Source organism: Anomaloglossus baeobatrachus, chromosome 6 (assembly GCF_048569485.1).
Source record: "Anomaloglossus baeobatrachus isolate aAnoBae1 chromosome 6, aAnoBae1.hap1, whole genome shotgun sequence".
Taxonomy (NCBI): Eukaryota; Metazoa; Chordata; class Amphibia; order Anura; family Aromobatidae; genus Anomaloglossus; species Anomaloglossus baeobatrachus.
In genome coordinates this window covers 37,165,718-37,186,396 of record NC_134358.1, presented here as the reverse complement: position 1 = coordinate 37,186,396, position 20,679 = coordinate 37,165,718, and the positions used below count along the sequence as shown (strand labels likewise).

The following is a 20,679-nucleotide window of genomic DNA, read 5'->3' as shown; positions in this document are numbered from 1 at the left end:
CACCGCTTAGCTTAGCGTGTGCAGGGAGCAGGGAGCAGGAGCCGGCACTGGCAGCGTGAGAGCTGCGGAGGCTGGTAACAAAGGTAAATATCGGGTAACCACCTTGGTTACCCGATGTTTACTTTGGTTACAGCTTACCGCAGGCTGTCAGACACCGGCTCCTGCTCCCTGCACATTCAGGATTGTTGCTCTCTCGCTGTCACACACAGCGATGTGTGCTTATCAGCGGGAGAGCAACAATAAAAAAACGAACCAGGGCTGTGTGTAACGAGCAGCGATCTCACAGCAGGGGCCAGATCGCTGCTCAGTGTCACACACAGCGAGATCGCTAATGAGGTCACAAAAAACGTGACTCAGCAGTGATCTCAGTAGCGATCTCGCTGTGTGTGAAGTACCCCTAAGTCTCTAGAAAACACTGTAATCAGCCTCTTAGGAATAGGGATTGGGAGGGTCGGAGGCCGTGCGTAGGTATCCAGAGGGTTGGAGGCTGCGTGTCGGGATCGGGAGGTCGTGCGTCGGGATCGGGAGGTCGTGCGTCGGGATTGGGAGAGTCGGAGGCAGCGCGTCGGGATCGGGAGGGTCGAAGGCAGCGCGTCGGAATCGGGAGGGTCGGACGCCACGTGTAGGGATCAGGGGGGTCGGAGGCTGCGCGTAGGGATCGGGAGGGTCGGAGACGGCGCTTAGGGATCGGGAGGGTCGGAGGCGGCGCTTAGGGATCGGGAGGGTCGGAGGCCCTGCGTAGGGATCGGGAGGGTCGGAGGCCCCGCGTAGGGATCGGCAGGGTCAGAGGTCCCGCGTAGGGATCGGGAGGGTCAGAGGCCCCGCGTAGGGATCGGGAGGGTCAGAGGCCCCACGTAGGGATCGGGAGGGTCGGAGGCCCCACGTAGGGATCGGGAGGGTCAGAGGCCCCACGTAGGGATCGGGAGGGTCGGAGGCCCCGCGTAGGGATCCGACGGTACAGAGGACATTTCTTCTCAAGTTATTGATCAGAATCAGTTCAAACTGGAAAAAAAAAAGATTTCTTTATGAATTGAAAAGCCAATTCTTTCAATCATTGAAAACAATTGGAAAAAAATTATGGAGCATTTTATTTATGTATTTTTTACTTGTTTCTTGGCTGCCTAAAGGGCTTTTTAATATAAAAATGATGGTATATCACTAGAATAATTCATTATTTGAAGGGCATCTCCAAAGGTGCATCTACCCTACACGGTTATCTGCTAAACAAGCCGCCCATTACCCGAAAATGAGCAAAATCCTTGTTCATAGGGTGAAATGATTTTTTTTTCTGCACAAAGGAGATGGCCTGCTTACTCAACAGCAGGCCATGTTCACATGTTGCGTTTTTGCTGTGTTTTTTGAGGTTTTTTTTTTTTTTTTGCAATTTAAAAGCAGCTTTGTATAGTACCAGCAAAATCTAAGAGATTCCAGAAATCTCATGCTCACACTTGCTTTTTTACCAAAATGGAAAACTGCTGCGTTTTTGAAAGAAGCAGCGTGTCCATTCTTTCAGCGTTTTTGCATTGTTTTTCACCATTGAAGGCAATGACAAAGTGCAAAAACACAGCTGTGGTTTTTGCTGCGTTTCAAGATGTATTGTAGACAAATAATACACCAAAAACGCAAATACGGCAAAAAATTCCCTGCTTTTTTGGAAGCAGCTTTTTAATTGTCAAGAGAGCAGATTTTGCTACAGAAAAAAAAAGCAGCAAAAAAGCAACGTATGAACATGGTGTGAACCGTGTCCTGGGCTGTTGAGTACAATGGCGGCCTATGTGCACTGAATTACAGATCGTCTGGCTGACTGCTGAAAGTATATATTTATCGATCAGCGGTTGCTTAACGCTGGTGTAAATGTGCTTTAAGACAATAGTATTGCCTACACGTTCCCGCTCATCGTCTAACTCGAGGGGAGGCTGGATTTGCAAATTTCACAACCAGTAAAATGAATGGGACTAACCTGCAGTACCAGTGACAGCCACATCTAGAAGTATGGCGCTGTGTCTGAGAACCAAGAACGGAGATGCGGAGCCTCATCAGGTGATCTCCGGAGGGGCCGAGAATCACACCTTCACCGACTTCTTAAAAGTCAAAAAAGACGTCTTAACAACCGGTTTGAGTCTGCCCTGCGACCACCGCGAGGATACCCTTCACAGTATACGGCCTATGGACTTATTATTAAAGGGTTATTTTGCTAAAATAAACTATAACTTTATGATTGATGGGATCTCAGCCCTTCCATTAATGGGAAGTGGCCATTAGCAGACCCCCTATGTCTCTGTGAGGGACCACCAACAAATTATCAGTCAGGATTAGCGGGGTTACCGGTAATGGCATATCTGTCACATGGTGTTTGGCTCTAAGCTGGCCGAGTGTGACAGGCTCAGGCGTTGACCAGCTGTGTGTTCATTAGTGCGGGATTTCATCTCTGTTAGCTACCTCTGGGATCACATGTTGTGGGAGACCTATCGCAAGTACTCCCCGCCTTTTTAAGATCGTGGAGCCTGTCTTCTCATGCCGACTATAGCTTTTGCTAAACCTGTCCATTTGCTGTTATGTTCCAGTTGCTGGTGATTTACTAGGTGTTAGTTGATTTTTCCTCCTTGCTCTTTATTTCTTCCTTATCACGTATTGTCTTACATCTCCTTGTGTGCTAGCTGTTTGATAGAGTTTTGGTTTCCCCGTTTGTCTATATCTGTGGGTTCAACCACTCCTCTTCCGGCCCTCCCATGGGGTGGGGGTATAAGATCAGGGCAAGCAAGGCAGCCCAGACATCTTCACCATTAGAGGTATCTCTGGGATTAGGGACAGCTAGGCTCCCCTAGCCTGAGGGCTACTCTAGGTGCTCCGGTCCCCTGTTATCCCCATATACCATGTGACCATGTGACAATATCCTAGCCATATAAAATTACTTTATAAGGGTCTGTGTGCACTGGGAAATTTGATTTTCTTAAGAAAAATCCGCACCCTCATGCAGAATTCCCACACCCGCGGCAAAAACCAGGGTAAAAACGCACTCGGTTTTTTCGCAGGTTGGTCCCTGCAGTTTTTTACCATTATCTATTGCAAAAAACCCAGGTACCTGCGGAAAAGACGTGACATCTTTTTGCTGCAGAAAAGCTGGAGAAATTCTACAGCTAAACCTATAGGAAAAAAAACGCAGGGTGTGCACAGCATTATGGTTTTCCCATAGATTTTGCTGGGGAAAGGACTGCAGAAAGGTTATGAACAAAAAACGCACCTTTTCTGCAGCAAAAACCGCGGCAAAAAATGCAGTGTCCGCATAGGGCCTAAGATGGGAAATCCTCGAGAAAAAACAGGGACCATTTATCTCAATGGGAGATGGAGCTGTATACGTCCTTGTGCAATGAGCTCCCCCTAGTGGTGGCAGCAGGAATTCACAATTTAAGCATTTTATTCTGCCGCTCCGTCCTCTCTAAACAGTATGAAACAAAACTAAATCCATTTTGCAAATTGACATCCAAGTAAATATCGTTGAGCAAACTTTAAATCACCAAAATAAAAAAAGCAATTCTATTAAAATTGCTGGATACAGAGTGTGTGCATTGTTTCGGAGAGTCTGCGTTCGGAGACTGTAATTTTGGGCCTCCCGTGGAGTAATTATTGTTTTGCCTGGAAGCTTTCATGCAAGTTGTGAATTTATATGGGTCGCAATACCGCTGGGATGACGTGTAGTGATCAGACCGAAAACATCCTAAATCTTCAGGAGTCACTTAGCGATACGAGAAAATTCAATTTTCAACTTTGCGGCGTGTGAAAGTGCACAGTGACGCACCACATATCAGTGTACACCCTGTATGCCGACCACAGAGCTCAACACGGGATTTTTATGACAATTTTTTTTCTAAGGTATAGATTGATCACTTGGCATTACCACAAAATGAGCTAACTGAGATTTCTATAGTGAGCGCGTTTGTAACTCCTCTGTCTTTTAATGACCTCCTCTGGCTGATTTATTACTACAGACCACATCAAATTTGAGCTGAACTTTGATGTGGTCATAAATTAGCTGATGGGAGCTCAGAACAAGGCAGGAGAGTTACAAGTTGGCCAGTCTGCAGGGAAAACTGAGCTTTAGGCCCCCTTCACACGTCCGTGATACACGTGCGTGTTTGGTCCGTTTCCGTATATACCGGAGACACGGCCAAACGTGCACCAATGTTAATCTATGATTGTGGTCACACGTGCGTTATTTCATTATGTCCGTGTGTGCGTGTCCGTGATCCGTATGTGTTTGCGTTTTGCACGGATGCATGTCCGTTATCTGCACGGAGCACGCACACGTGGACACAATGAAAGTCTATGGGTATGTGCACACACGTTAGTAAACACGTATGCATCTACCTATAGTCCGTGTCCGTTTGGTGTTTTTATTTCTAGTGATGTCGGCTATTCTTTCTATTTCTGTGTATGTCGGTCAATCTCCCTGAGTCCGTCGGTCGGTCTCTCTGTCCCTCTCTCATAGTCTGTCAGTCTGTTTCCCCCCCTCTCTCATACTTACCGTTCCTCGATCCCCGGCGCGGCGCTACACGGCATTCACACTGCTGCGGCGGCTTTTACTATTTTGAAAAAGCGGCCGCTCATTAAACAATCTCCTATTCCCTGCTTTCCCCGCCCACTGGCGCCTATGATTGGTTGCAGTGAGACATGCCCCCACACTGAGTGACAGGTGCCTCACTGCACCCAATCACAGCAGCCGGTGGGCGTGTCTATACTGTGCAGTAAAATAAATAAATAATTAAAAAAAAAACGGCGTGCGGTCCCCCCCAATTTTAATACCAGCCAGATAAAGCCATACGGCTGAAGGCTGGTATTCTCAGGATGGGGAGCTCCACGTTATGGGGAGCCCCCCACCCTAACAATATCTGTCAGCAGCCGCCCAGAATTGCCGCATACATTATATGCGACAGTTCTGGAACTGTACCCGGCTCTTCCCGATTTGCCCTGGTGCTTTGGCAAATCGGGGTAATAAGGAGTTAATGGCAGCCCATAGCTGCCAATAAGTCCTAGATTAATCATGTCAGGCGTCTCCCCGAGATTCCTTTCATGATTAATCTGTAAGTTACAGTAAATAAACACACACACCCGAAAAAATCCTTTATTAGAAATAAAAAACACAAACATATACCCTGGTTCAACAATTTAATCAGCCCGAAAAAGCCCTCCATGTCCGGCGTCATCCAGGATGGTCCAGCGTCGCATCCAGCTCTGCTGCATGGAGGTGACCGGAGCTGCAGAAGACACAGCCGCTCCTGTCACCTCCACGCAGGTAATGAAGACAGCCGCGCGATCAGCTGAGCTGTCACTGAGGTTACCTGCTGTCACTGGATCCAGTAACAGCGGGTAACCTCAGTGACAGCTCAGCTGATCGCGCGGCTGTCTTCATTTGCCGCGTGGAGGTGACCGGAGCGGCGGTGTCTTCTAGAGCTCCTGTCACCTCCATGCAGCAGAGCTGGATGCGACGCTGGACCATCCTGGATGACGCCGGACATGGAGGGCTTTTTCGGGCTGATTAAATTGTTGAACCAGGGTATGTGTGTGTTTTTTATTTCCAATAAAGGATTTTTCGGGTGTGTGTGTGTTTATTTACTGTAACTTACAGATTAATCATGGAAGGAATCTCGGGGAGACGCCTGACATGATTAATCTAGGACTTATTGGCAGCTATGGGCTGCCATTAACTCCTTATTTCCCCGATTTGCCAAAGCACCAGGGCAAATCGGGAAGAGCCGGGTACAGTTCCAGAACAGTCACATATAATGTATGCGGCAATTCTGGGCGGCTGCTGACTGATATTGTTAGGGTGGGGGGCTCCCCATAACGTGGAGCTCCCCATCCTGAGAATACCAGCCTTCAGCCGTATGGCTTTATCTGGCTGACATTAAAATTGGGGGGGACCACACGCCGTTTTTTTTAAATTATTTATTTATTTATTTTACTGCACAGTATAAACACGCCCACCGGCTGCTGTGATTGGGTGCAGTGAGGCACCTGTCACTCAGTGTGGGGGCGTGTCTCACTGCAACCAATCATAGGCGCCGGTGGGCGGGGAAAGCAGGGAATAGGAGATTGTTTAATGAGCGGCCGGCTTTTTCAAAATAGTAAAAGCCACCGCAGCAGTGTGAATGCCGTGCAGCGCCGCGCCGGGGATCGAGGATCGGAGAGTATGAGAGAGGGGGGGAAACTTCAGTCACTCGGGGGATTAGCGGTCACCGGTGAATCCTTCACAGGTGACCGCTAATCAGTACGCGGCACACAGACAGAGCCGCGGTATGAGGATGAAGTCGGGTGAAGTTTACCCGAGTTCATTCTCATCGCGCAACTCTGTCTGCTGTCAGCCGACATTTATAGACGACATTGTGCATCACACACGTAACATTTCACACGGACATTCTATGTACACATACACGTTAATTCCACACGCACACACAGACGTTCTACACACAAACACGGCTAGCATACGCAATTCACACAGATGCCACACGGACCATAAAAACGAACACAAAAACGGGACACGGACCCGAAAAACGGCCTGTAACACACGTGCGTGTTTTTCACGGACGTGTGAAGGGGGCCTTAGACAGTGAGCGCGTTTGTACCGTCTTTGTTTTACTGAACTCTTCTGGCTGAGTTATCACTACAGATCACATCAAATTTGAGCTGAACTTTGATGTGGTCAATAAATTAACTGAAGGGAGCTCAGAAAAAGTGTTACAAGTTGATCAATCTGCAGGGAAAACTGAGAACTTTACAGTGAGCGCATTTAACTATTCTCTCTTTTATTGAACTCTTCGGGCTGATTTATTACTACAGATCACATCAAATTTGAGCTGAACTTTGATGTGGTCATAAATTAACTGATTGGAGCTCAGAAAAACACAGAAGAGTTACAAGTTGGTCAATCTGCAGGGAAAACTGAGAGCTCTACAATGAGCGCGTTTGTAACTTCTCTGTGTTTCATTGAACTCTTTTGGCTAAGTTATCACTACAGACCACATCAAGTTTAAGCTTGTTAAACTTTCTAGCACTGTTCTACAGAGAGCATATCTGTAACTCCTCTGTCTTTTTCTGAACTCTTCTGGCTGATTTATCACTACAGACCACATTGCGTTTGAGCTGAACTTTGATGTTGTCATAAATTAGCTGATGGGAGCTCAGAACAAGACAGAAGAGGAGTTACAAGTTGGTCAGTCTGCAGGGAAAACTGAGAGCTCTACAGTAAGCGCGTTTGTAACTTCTCTGTGTTTCATTGCACTCTTTTGGCTGAGTTATCACTACAGACCACATCAAGTTTAAGCTCAACTTTGATGTGGTCATAAATTAGCTGATGGGAGCTCAGAACAAGACAGAAGAGTTACAAGCTCTCCGAATTGCAAAAAAAACTTGGAAAAGTGACATACTTCCAAATTTTTTGTGAAATCCAATAGCGAAAATTATTTTTAACTGCAAAATACATTCATCTAGGTCACACAAAAAGCTCCTAAGGGTATTAAAGTCTTTATCCTTACTTTTTATGAGGCTATGTTCACACTGAGATTTTAAAAACCATGAGTATTTCAAGCAGAAACAGCGTCAGGAAATGCTCCTTTTTTGTGGAGTTTTTGGATAAGTTTTTCTTTTCTTGTAGCCGTTTCTAAAAAAGGTTTTGAAAAGTTTTTGGGGTTTTTTTGCAGCTTTTTGATTGGACAGTGCCTGCTTTGGAGAGTTTTTTTTTTTTTCCCAGAGTTCGGTTTTACTAAATTTTAAATTTAAAATTTAAATTTTAATTTCTAAAATTTTATTTTATAAAACTTCTGCAGGAAAAAAAAAAAAAGTTTAGTAAAGCCGATTTCCAAAGGAGATGAATAGGAAAAGTTTTTCAAGTGTCTTGAAAAAAAAAAAAAAAAAAAAAAAAAACCTAAAAAATATAATTCAGTGTGAATATAGCCTAATGGCGTGAATCTCATGCTTTTTTTAATCCTCACTGCTTGATTAATAAATCAGGAGGGAGTTTGACAAACAACGGATTTACTTATTAAAAAGTGAAAAAAAATATTCTAAATTGATTTATTTAATTTAAAAAAAAATCCAAAAATAAAAGGAAAAACTGATACTGTTCTACACGGAGTGTACGGTCTAAGGGGGTGCAGAATGGTGCAGGGATTTCCTCCTTGAGCTTTGAATTCCTGTGTCTTCACCCCATTGTTCCCTATTCTACGTAGAACATAATATGTCACTCATATAAAGGGTGTGGACAACATTGGCATAAAAACGAATGTCAGTGTTTCCTTTTAAAAGGCACTAAGCTTCAGCCCAAATACTTCATTCATTGTCAGATTCCCTGATATAGGTTTTGCAGTCTGATCAAAGTTTAAGAATTTTTGCTCTTATGTGACTGTCTCTCCCAGTAATACAGGATGGATATAAGCCGTGGCGGAACGAGTGGGGTTGCAGGGATCGCAACCGCGACCAGGCCTGTAGGTGCAGGGGGCCATTGGCTCCAGCCCCTGCTTTAGCTGGATGTGTGCGAGTGCGTCCTTGGGAGCACATCCAGCTGAAATGCATCACAGCACAGAGACCCTTCGGGTCCTTGCCCGTCAAACAGTGGCTGGCTGGCAGGCAGCTGATACTGGCATCCCCATGACTGAAGGCGGCACATGACAGTGATGCCATGCACTGCCATAGTATGAAGGACGCCGAGCGACATGGGAGCCGACAAGGGTGAGTAAAATGTTTTATTTTTTTGGGGGGGAGAGACAGAATGGAAATATTTACCATAAGGGGGACAGATATCCCAGGTGGGGGACAGATATAAAAGGAGGGGCTTAAAATGGGGGTAAATATATCAGGAGGGGGGCATATATACAAGGAAGGGGACAGACATATATACCAGGAGGGACTTCACAGGGAGCTAAATATACCAGGAGAGGGAATATATACCATGAGGGGCCCAATAGGGGGACACATATACCAGGAGGGGTCCAGGATGGGGACATATATACCAGGAGGGGGGCACATATACCAGGAGGGGCCCAGAATTGGGACATATATACCCGGATGGGAACATATATACCAGGAGGGGTCCAGGATGGGAACATATATACCTGGAGGGGCCACGGTTAAGAACATATATACCAGAATGGGGAAATATATACCGGCAGGATCCCAGGATGGTAACATATTCCAGGAGGGGCCCAGGATGGGGACATATATACTGGAAAGGGGACATATTTACCAGGACGGGATATATATATTAGGATGGGGGACATATTTACCAGGATGGGGGACATTACTACATATTAAGAGGGAGGGCAACTCATATGTCTTTATATAATTTAGAACGCTAAAAGTATCCATACATATACATACATCTGACCAACATTTGGTGGATGGGGGGCCCAATGAACTCTAGTTACGCCACTGGATGTAAGGTATGTGTGAATCCAGGTTGCTCAAGTTTTTCATACTTTGTTTCCTGCTCATTTGCTTTCCTCTTTGTCTGTAGCTCGTTTTCTCCGCCCTCCATGAGACTTTACATGCTATCTCCCCTCTCCACCCTGGAGATCTGACTATGAATCCCCCCTCTGAAATGTTTTTAACTCTAAGGGCTCGTGTACCTTATTGATTACAGTATATCGGATGAGTGCCATCTGTGGTTTTCATGAATAGCAAAAGTAGCCATGATTTTCTAACAGACTGTGCACATGTCTGATTCTTTGGTCCGAGGATAAAAATCAGAGACCTATCTGATTTTGATCAGCATGTAGGATCAAAATCAGCAAAGCAAATATATGGGTCCATGAAAAACATTGCACTTGGAAGACATAAAAGTGCCGTCCAATTTTCCCTAACTGACAGAATGGAGAAGGTGGAGAAAATTTTTCTTATTTTAACTCTCAAGATCTGAGAAAACCTTTTTATGGAAGGTGAAGATATCCCAAGTACATTTTTACACTCTTACAATTATTCCTAAAACGGGTAAGGACCCCATGGACTGCGCGAGGTATCGCCCTATTAGCCTCCTGAACTCCGATCTTAAAATATTCACAAAATTATTGGGAGAACGTGTAAGTAATTGGCTCCCACATCTGGTCCACAAAGACCAGGTAGGATTTGTTCGCTACCGTCAGGCAGGAGATAATACGCGTAGGATCTTGGACCTGGTGGGGGTGGTGAACGGGGTGGGGTGGGGGGGTTGGCTCTTCTTCTGGGATTGGATGCGGAGAAGGCCTTCGACAGATTGGATTGATCCTTTATGTTTTCAGTAATGGGCCATTTCCGTCTGTCGGGGCCATTTGTTTCCGCGTTGCGGGGTCTGTATTCCTCTCCTGCGGCGACAATCTGGCTTCTTCACGCTCACTCAGACTCCCTATAAATCCGAAATGGTACGAGACAGGGATGTCCACTATCCCCTCTGTTATATATACTCAGTATTGAACCGTTGGCGGGACAAATTCGACTCAATCTGAATATCACGGGGGTTAAAGTCCGGGATAAATCCTTTAAGGTGGCCCTATTTGCAGATGCTGTCTTGCTGTCCCTGACTAACCCTGTCATTTCCCTACCAAATTTACATGTGGCTTTAGCCCAATATATGCTAAATTTTTGGGCTATAAGCTTAATTCAGATAAAACGGAGGCACTACCTCTTAATATCCCAGAGGATAAACTACAGATTCTTAAACAAAACTTTAAATACTCTTGGCGTTCGGACTCTCTGCGATATTTGGGAGTGCAAATAACCCCCAGTTTTAAAACAATGTACCAAGCGCATTTCCCACCCGTGACAAGAGTCGTTAAAAATAGTCTTAAACAATGGTCATCCCTTCAGATTTCGTTCCTGGGCAGAATTGCTACAATTAACATGTTAATTATTCCTAAGTTTCTCTATTTGCTTGAAACGCTCCCGATACGGGTTCCCATGGCGGTGTTAAAAAAAAAAGTCCAGTCATCCCTCATGAAATTCATCTGGCATTCGGGGAGGCACCGCATACCAGACTCATGCCTGCTTTACACGAGACGACCGATTGGGGGATTTCACGATCGATCGCACCCGCCCCCGTCGTTTGTGCGTCACGGGCAAATCGCTGCCCGTGTCGCACAAAGTCGTGAAACCCCCGTCACATGTACTTACCTACTGAGTGACCTCGTTGTGGGCAACGAACATCCTCTTCCTAAAAGGGGAGGGACGTTCGGCGTCACAGCGACATAACACAGCGGCCGGCCAATAGAAGCAGAGGGGCGTAGATGAGCGGGACGTAAACATCCCGCCCACCTCCTTCCTTCCGCATAGCCGCCGGGAGCCGCGGAACGCAGGTAAGCTGTGTTCATCGTTTCCGGGGTGTCACACGGAGCAATGTGTGCTACCCCGGTTACGATGAACAACCGGCGCCATTTTAATTAAACCATTTTTTAAAACTGAGCGACGAGCACACGACTCACGATTTGTGAGCGATTCTGCGTCGCTCGGAGGTGTCACACGAGATGACGTCGTGAACGATGCCGGATGTGCGTCATGAAAACCGTGGCCCCGACGATGCATCGCACGATAGCTTGTCTCGTGTAAAGCACCCTTTACTCTTTACTATTATGCATCACAGCTGCGTTGTCTGGCCTCGTGGACGACCTTACCAGCCTACAAAAAAATGGACAGAGATTAAGAAGCTCTGGTTGGCGCCTTTTCATCCGAGCACCCTGGTGTGGGGTCGCCCTAGCGAAACCCCCTCTAGGAATCTTCTGGGCTCAATGACGTGTACAAGAGAATTATGGCGGCAGTATAGGATTAAGTTTCAGTTAGCGACACATTCCTCCCTCTTAACTCCTTTCCTGTTTTTCCTGTTTACCTCACATCTAAAGGCCGCTTTACACGCAGTGACATCGACATCGCTAGCGTTTACACCCGCCCCCGTCGTTCGTGTGTCACGGGCAAATCGCTGCCCGTGGTGAACAATATCGCTGGCACGCGTCACACCAACTTACCTTACGTCGCTGTGGCCGCCGAACAAACTCTTTTTTTAAGGGGGCGGTTCGTTCGGCGTCACAGCAATGTCACACAGCGGCCCGCCAATAGAAGCGCAGGGGCGGAGAGCAACCGCATGAACGTCACTCCCACCTCATTGCCGGAGGACGCAGGTAAGCTGTTGTTCTTCGTTCCCGGGGTGTCACACGTAGCGATGTGTGCTGCCTCAGGAACGACGAACAACCTGCGTACCAAACGAGCAACGATTTTTGGGAAATGATCGACGTGTCAACAACCAACGATTTTGGGCACTTTTCGGATCGTTAGCGGTCGCTGGTGCCACTCGCTAACGAGGCTGGATGTGCGTCACGAATTCCGTGACCCCAGCGACATCTCGTTAGCGATGTCGCTGCATGTAAAGCAGCCTTTACGGAAGGTATGAATCCGGGGGTTGTGAGTCAATGGGCAAAGGCTGGCCTTTATTGCTTTCGGGATATAGTTAATCCAGTCACACTAAAATTAAAATCATTCTCAGACCTACGATATCAATATAAATTGTCCTTCCATCTATACTTTTCATATCAGCAGATAGCGCACTATTTCTCAGACATTATGAGTCAGATGGGGACACGTCGTCCTTCGTCATTTGAGACCCTTTGATCTAATCAGACCTCAACCAAGGGCCTAATTTCAGCCATTTATGGTATACTGGCAAATAGGAACCTTTCAGACCCAGTGAAGCATACCTATATGAAAAGGTGGGAAGGTTGGGTCGGTCGACCTCTGTCGGAAACACTATGGTCAGTGGTGTGGTCCTCAGTTAACACTCTCTACAAGGAGAACCAAGTTAAGGTCCTTATGACATGGTACCACACCCCAGAGCTCCTGCACAGGTTTAATCGCACCTACCCTACCCTGATGTATGCTGGAGATGTGGTAAAGGGGGGGGGAGGATCTATACCACATATTTTGGACATGTCCAAGTATCAAAGGATTTTGGGAGGAGGTGGAATCCTTGATAGGTAGACTGGTGAGCAGAGAGATTAGAAGGGACCCTGTGGTGTACTTGCTAAATGCTCTACCTTCATCACTGGGCAAATCAGAAATAAAGCTTTTGCTACATATTCTCACAGCCACTAAATGTCTAATATCACTGTTTTGGAAAAGGGTAGCCCCACCGTCTGTCTCGGATTTATACGCCCGGGTTCAGGATGTCAGAAATATGGAGCGGCTGACAGCTCAGCTTCACAATACGATGGATGGGTTCACTTCGACGTGGTCCTTGTGGGATACCCTAAGGGATACCTATCAGTTCTGACAGTTCGGCAGGGTGAGTCCCAAACAGACCAGTGGGGTTGGGAATGTACCCACAGTATATAGGGCAAAGGGGGTGTGTCAATGGAACCTGTTTATGTTGCCGATCCTCTTCTCTCCTCTTGGTGAAATATAAAATCTAGGATAATATATCCCTTAATGGAGCCTTATAGTATGGTTTTCGTATATGCTTATATTCAGTGTAATTGTATGTATACCTGTGGAATGTTCCCTTTATTTCTATAATTGATTTATGGTTGTAAAATATTGGGAAAAAAAATGTCATAAATAAAAAGTTGATGAAAAAAAATCTGCGAAAAACTGATGCCACTCTGATCAAGAACAAGCTCTGACCAAACCCTGATCAGCAGAATCAGACAGTTTTTCTTAGATGGAGAAAAAATGGTCGTGTGAAGAGCAGAGAGAGCAGTCAGAACCAGGAGCGGGATCTCTGATGGATTTGTAACATTTTTGCAAAAGCACTAGATGAAGAACTTACACACTCTGTAGCAGCAAATTGGTAGAAAAAGTATAATAAAGGCTGTATTCCAAATTGTTTCACTTTGCATTTAGGAACTAAATAAACCTAAATAATTAAAACCTGACATAACAGTTAGACCACGTGGACACGTTAAGTATTTGGTAGGATATTTCTATCTCAGTATTTATAGCCAAAACCAAGAGTGGATGACAGATACAGGAGTGGTGCCCGTGTCTCTATTATACTTTTCCTCTTACTGTTCCACTCCTGGTTTTGGCTACAAATACTGATGTAAAAAACTCACCGAATGCACTCAACGTGTGAACGTGGCCTTGAGGTTCTTAAAGAAAAATGGGAAAAATATTACAAAGTAAACTTTGCCACTGCAGATTCTAGAGTTAACCCAATGCCTTAAGGGGGCTTTACATGCAGCGATATCGCTAGCGAGTGTACCCGCCCCCATCGTTAGTGCGTCACGGGCAAATCGCTGCCTGTGGCGCACAATATCGTTAGGAGCTTACCTGCCTAGCGACGTCGCTGTGGCCGACGAACCACCTCCTTTCTAAGGGGGCAGTTCATGTAGCATCACAGCAGCGTCACTAAGAGGCCGCCCAATAAAAGCGGAGGGGCGGGCCAAACATCCCGCCCACCTCCTTCCTTCCTCATTGCCGGCGGCCGCAGGTAAGCTGTAATTCGTCGTTCCTGGGGTGTCACACGTAGCGATGTGTGCTGTCTCGGGAGCGACGAACAACCTGCGTCTTCAACAATCAACGATTTTTTTAAAATGAACGACGTGTCAACGATGGATGATTTGGTGAGTATTTTCCATCGGTAACGGCCGCTCGTTGGTGTCACACGCAACGATGTCGCTAACGATGCCAGATGTGCGTCACGGAATCTGTGACCCCGGCAATATATAATTAGATACGTCGTTGCATGTAACGGGGCCTTTAGTGTCTCAAGCATGGGAACAAGGGGTCAATTTTTAGAGGACGACATTAATTTTGTGTTTTTTATCCAACCCGCCAGTGATAGGGAACCACCCACCTAGACCCTCCTTATCCAAAAAATCCAAGGCTGCTCTATAAAGGGTAAATGAAGTAGGATTAGCTATGACTGCAATCTGTATCCATGATTAGTGCTTTAACTTGAGACTCATGGACCCCAATGCAAAATCACCAACAGGGCCCCCAACTATCACATGGGGTCCCCTAGTTTCCAGGGCTCCTCTGCACCCATTATGTTAACAACCCTGTACCAGCAAAGTTCTGAAACCAGCTCTGGATGTGAATTTAGAAGAAAAACTTCCAGTAATTCAAGATGGGGCAAAACACTAAGGGTGGCTTTACATGCTGCGATATCCGGCCCAATATCGCTAGCATGACACCCGCCCCCATCGTTTGTGCGCGACGGGCATATCGCTGCCTGTCGCGCACAAAATCGCGCACCCCCGCCACACATACTTACCTGCCTGTCCTTCGACGTCGCTGTGACCGGCGAGCCGCCTCCTTTCTAAGGGGGCGGTCCGTTTGGCGTCACAGTGGCGTCACTAAGCGGCCGCCCGATGTAAGCGGAGGGGCGGAGATGAACGGGACGTAACATCCCGCCCATCTCCTTCCTTCCGCATTGTGGCCGGAGGCAGGTAAGGAGATAATCCTCGTTCCTGCAGCGTCACACGGAGCGATGTGTGCTGCCGCAGGGACGAGGATCAACTTCGCCCCTGCGACACCAGCGATAATTGGGAGTGGACCCCCATGTCAACGAGGAGCGATTTTGGACGTTTTTGCAACGATCCAAAATCGCTCCTAGGAGTCACACACAACGAGATCGCTACAGCGGCCGGATGTGCGTCACAAAATCCGTGACCCCAACGAGATCGCTGTAGCGAAATCGTAGCGTGTAAAGCCCGATTAACTCAATATTATCTGTGAATTTGAAGTCACTACTAGTGTCTTCCCTTTCTAAACAATGTTGTCTCAGGACACTCATTTCTCCTAATACAATTTCAACACATTAGCACAACAAAATCTCTAGAGTCTGCAACTCACATCACAACCACTGGGGGTGCCACATATAAAACACAAATAGCAAAAACATCTCCCGACAAAGTATCACACAATTGATGTTTGTTCATTATTTTGGAGAAAAGGCAAGAAAGGATGCATCTTTAAATTAAAACAATGGTGACACATTATCAAGTGTAATTGCATTCACTGGACATGGAGGGCCGAAAATAAGCCAATCACCTGCACCAAAAAGGATCACAAGATGCAGTTTGTGTCCCTTGTTTTGGAGCAGTTATGAAGTGGAATCCTTTTTAGAGGCAGAATATTGGAGACAATTGCACTGATTTGTAGAAGTCTATTAGGGCAGGTGTGCTCAAAATTTTATGGGCCGAGGGACATATTGTTTTATGTAACACCCCCAAAGGCTTCATGAAGGGTATACCCACCTGAGCCTTAACACTAGAAGTCCCAGAGAGGGGTCATTTAACATTTCTACCATTGGAACCTTATGGAGCTCAAAATTCCTGGGACTCCTAGTGTTAAACCATAGAAATTGCAAGAGAGGAAAAAAAGAGGCGACGTGAGCAAAGCACGTGATGGACATTGCGTCATGCCCTAATGCCTGGGTGCACAACCTGCTGTCCTTCATTTTGGGTAGCTTCATATAATCATGTCCATAACACAAATGCTGCCACCAATTAAATTACATAGGACTCCAGACTCCAGAGAGGTAGAAATGGTTGTGCACGACTGGCACTCTCCCCTCCATAGTTTATGTGTCTCATGGAGAGACCTCTACTTATTTGAGGCCACCACTGAAGTGCCATAGAAGGGACCCTCATTTTCCGGATAAGAAGCACAGGTCCAGGTTCTGAAACCAAAAGAAACCAACGCATTTTGGCTTCATGCCTTATTCATAACCATGAATATGGCATAAAGCCGAAACACGATTTCATTTAGGGGTGCCTCCCTATTATTTTGTACATGGTGTGTCCGATCTGTACTTTTTAACCGGGATTCAGTTTTTATACTTTCATCACATGCTTTCCTCACGTCAACGGATTTTTTCCTCTCTTGCAATTTTGATTTAGAGGACAATTTTCTGGGTTTTTTTTAAAACATATAACTTCCAATTACCTGAAAAATGAGGGTCCCTGCTTCCCCTCTATGGCACTGCATAGGTGGCCTCATAATCATGAATTTCGCATGAAGCCGAAACGCATCAGTTTCTTTTGGATTCACAACCCTGAAATGGACATTTTATCTGGAAAATGTGGGTCCCCTCTTCCCCTCTATGGCACTGCGGAGGTGGCCTTATAATCATGAATTTGGCGTGAAGCCGTAATGCGTCAGCTTCTTTTGGATTCACAACCCGGACCTGGGTGTCTTATCTGGAAAATGTGGGTTCCCTGTTCCCCTCTATGGCACTGCAAAGGTGGCCTCAAAATCATGAATATGGCATGAAGCCAAAACGCGTCAGTTTCTTTTGGATTCATAACCCGGATCTGGCGTCTTATCTGGAAAATGAGGGTCCCCCTACAGCACTGTGGAGGTGGCCTCATAATCATAAATATGGCATGAAGCCAAAACGCATCAGTTTCTTTTGGATTCATAACCCGGACCTGAGCGTCTTATCTGGAAAATGAGGGTCTCTTCTACCCCTTTACGACACTTTGAAGTTGGCCTCATAATCATGAATATGGCATGGAGCCAAAACGCGTTTCTTTTGGATTCACAACCCGGACCTGGGCGTCTCATGTGGAAACTGAGGGCCCCCTCTTCCCCTCTATGGTACCGTGTAGGTGGCTTTGTATAAGTAGGGCTCTCTCCATGAGACACATAAACTATGAAGGGAAGAGCGTCATTCGTGTGCAAACATTTTTACCTCTCTGGAGACCTAAGGTGCCAGAGACGGTCGCACAGAATGAAATTGTGGGCCCATTTGGTCCCTGGACAACAGGTTGTGCACCCAGGCATAAGGACATGACGCAATGAACTAATTTTTGGTGGCAGGTTCACTTTAAAAGGCGGAGCCAAGTTTTACATTGTTTACAAAACATGGAATTTTCACAAATATATCTATATTTTTTTTTTTCCATAAAGACCCATTACACAGACGATAGATACGGTCTCGCCACCCAGACTCAGCTACCTTATGCTCCAGGCTGGAGTCTTTAAACATCAGTGAGAAAGGCTTGATATGCTCTCTTCTCAACTTATCTCCACTCCGTAAGTCGATGGTGTGTTCTATTCGCTTGTTAATCTCCTCAGGACCAGACTGGACATGCAAAGCTTGTGCAAGATGGTTTGGAAGCAGATTTATTGAATTTCTTGTTAGCGCAGCCAGAGTCTAGGGGAAAGCACATGCAAAAAAATAAAACCTGCTAGTCCCCTGGGGTCATAAATAAAAATGCAATATTTTAGGTCATGTTGGCATTGCAAGTCAAAAAACAGCATTCCATGCAATTGAAAGAAGAGCACAATACATCTCATGTCATGTGCACCCATCACCTCTACACAACGATGGCGGCTAGTGAGTGCAGTGAGCCAAGGTGAAAGCAGAAGATCCATCCACTAACACAATGACTGGAGACCTCGTGGAGCCAAATGTTGACCCATCGTGCGTCTTCCTTCATTGTGTACATCTAGTAAATGGATACGTTTTAATAACACGATGCATGGATGAGGTTAAACGTCTGATGAAAGAGTAGAGGTCTGCATCTCATGGGTGGGGACCACAAGTACCTTCTTGTGTCTGTAGACCTCTGAGACATGAATCCTGTTGGTTGCATCAGATACGAAATTTCAATTTGCATCATGTTATTAAACAAGCCATTGGTATCTTATCGAGCCCTGTCTTTGATAATGTAATATGATGAGGACTATACTCCTTTAGTGCTTGGCCTTGTGAAGGACTACTTTGTGAACATTTAGAATGGAATGGCAAAGTTGGAAGGGACCTCAAGGGCCATCGCAGGTTTTCCTAAATCATCCCAGCTATATGTTTACCAAGTTTCCAATTGAAGAGTCCCATTGATGGAGAGCTCAATACCTCCCATGACCGCCTGTTCCACAGGATAGTCCTCTTAACTAGAGGAAGATGATTCCTTAAGGAACATGTCTAACATGTTTCCGGGACATCAACTGACTCAACTGCAAAGCTTTGAACGCCTATGATGCCAAGAGTATTCTTCACTTTGGACACTTCCTACTTATTAATAGGGTCCCCCTTTACTGAGATCCCCAGCTGTTTTATGTATGGAGGAAAGTGTTCAATGTCCCTGAAGCACTACCACAGGCCAAATGAAGTATTACACAGTGTCCATTCAACTCAATAAGTTGTTTGTAAAAGGCAGGACAGAGTCCTCCAGAGGGACAGACGCTCTTTGTAGCTGCTCTCCATTCTGGCCAAGAAAACGAGGACTCCCGTTCCTCTACAAAATGTTTATGTCAATGGGTGAAGAGTTGAGAATTTTGTAAAATAATTAAATTGAAAAATGAGGACCCTCCTCCCTCTACAAAATGTTTATGTCAATGGATGAAGAGTTCAGAATTTTGTAAAATAAAGAAATTGAAAAATGAGGACTCCCCTTCCTCTACAAAATGTTTGTCAATAGGCGAAGAGTTGAGAACTTTGTAACATAAAGAAATTGAAAGATGAGGACTCCCCTTCCTCTACAAAATTTGTTTATTTCAATGGATCAAAGAGTTGAGAATTTGGTCAGTTAAGAAATAGAAAAATGAGGACTCGCCTTTCCCACAAAATTTGTTTATGTCAATGGGTGAAGAGTTGAGAATTTGGTAAAATAATCAAATTGAAAAATGAGGACTCCCCTTCCTCTACAAAATATGTTCCTGTCAATGGGCGAAGAGTTGAGAATTTAGAAAATTGAAAAATGGGGACTCCCCTTTCTCTACAAAATATTTATGTCAATAGGCGAAGAGTTGAGAATTTTGTAAAATAAATAAATTGAAAAATTAGGACTCTCCTTCGTCTATAAAATGTGTATCAATGGGCAAGGAGCTGAGGAATTTGTAAAATAAATACATTTTAAAATTAGAACTTCCACTACAAAATTTGTTGATTTTCAAAGGACAAAGAGTTGAGAATTTTGTAAAATAATAAAATTGAAAAATTAAGTCTCCCCTTCCTCTACAAAAGCATTTTGTCAATAGGCGAAGAATTGAGGAGAATTTTGGACTCCCCTTCCTCTATAAAATGTTTTTTTTTTCAATGGGCAAAGAGTTGAGGAATTTGTAAAATAAAGAAATTTTAAAATTAGGATTCTCCTTCCTTTTCCAAATTTTTTTTATTTTCAAAGACCGAAGAGTTGAGAATTTTGTAAAATAAAGACATTTTAAAATGAAGACTCCCCTTCCTCTATAAAATGTTTCAATGGCCGAAGAGTTGAGAATTTTGTAAAATAAAGACATTTTAAAATGAAGACTCCCCTTCCTCTATAAAATGTTTCAATGGCCGAAGAGTTGAGAATTTTGTAAAATAAAGACATTTTAAAATGAAGACTCCCCTTCCTCTACAAAATGTTTATTTCAATGGGCAAAGAGTTGAGAATTTTGTAAAATAAAGAAATTGTAAAATGAGGACTCCCCTTCCTCTATAAAATGTTTATTTCAATGAGCAAAGAGTTGAGAATTTGTAAAATAAAGAGATTGAAATATTAGGACTCCCCTTCTTCTACAAAATGTTTCATTTGACGAAGAGTTAAGAATTTTGTAAAATACAGACATATTAAAATGAAAACTCCCCTTCCTCTAAAAAATGTTTATTTCAATGGGCAAAGAGTTTAGGAATTTTTAAAATAAATAAATTTTAAAATTAGGACTCTCCTTCCTCTACAAAATTTGTTTATTTTAAAAGTGCGAAGAGTTGAGAATCTTGTAAAATAATAAAATTTGAAA

At 44.9% G+C, this 20,679-nt stretch overlaps 1 protein-coding gene across 2 annotated transcripts in view; it reads right to left on the bottom strand.

Moving 5' to 3' along the window:
• ADCY8 (adenylate cyclase 8) overlaps positions 1–20,679 on the bottom strand; it is a 430,517-nt gene that overhangs the window by 103,326 nt on the left and 306,512 nt on the right. The window contains exon 8 of one of the 2 annotated variants that reach the window (XM_075352858.1): positions 17,912–18,109. The exons of the other annotated variant lie outside the window; for it this stretch is intronic. Coding sequence (XP_075208973.1) covers positions 17,912–18,109 — 198 coding nt within the window. The remainder of the gene's footprint in view (positions 1–17,911; positions 18,110–20,679) is intronic. 2 annotated transcript variants of the gene reach the window in all.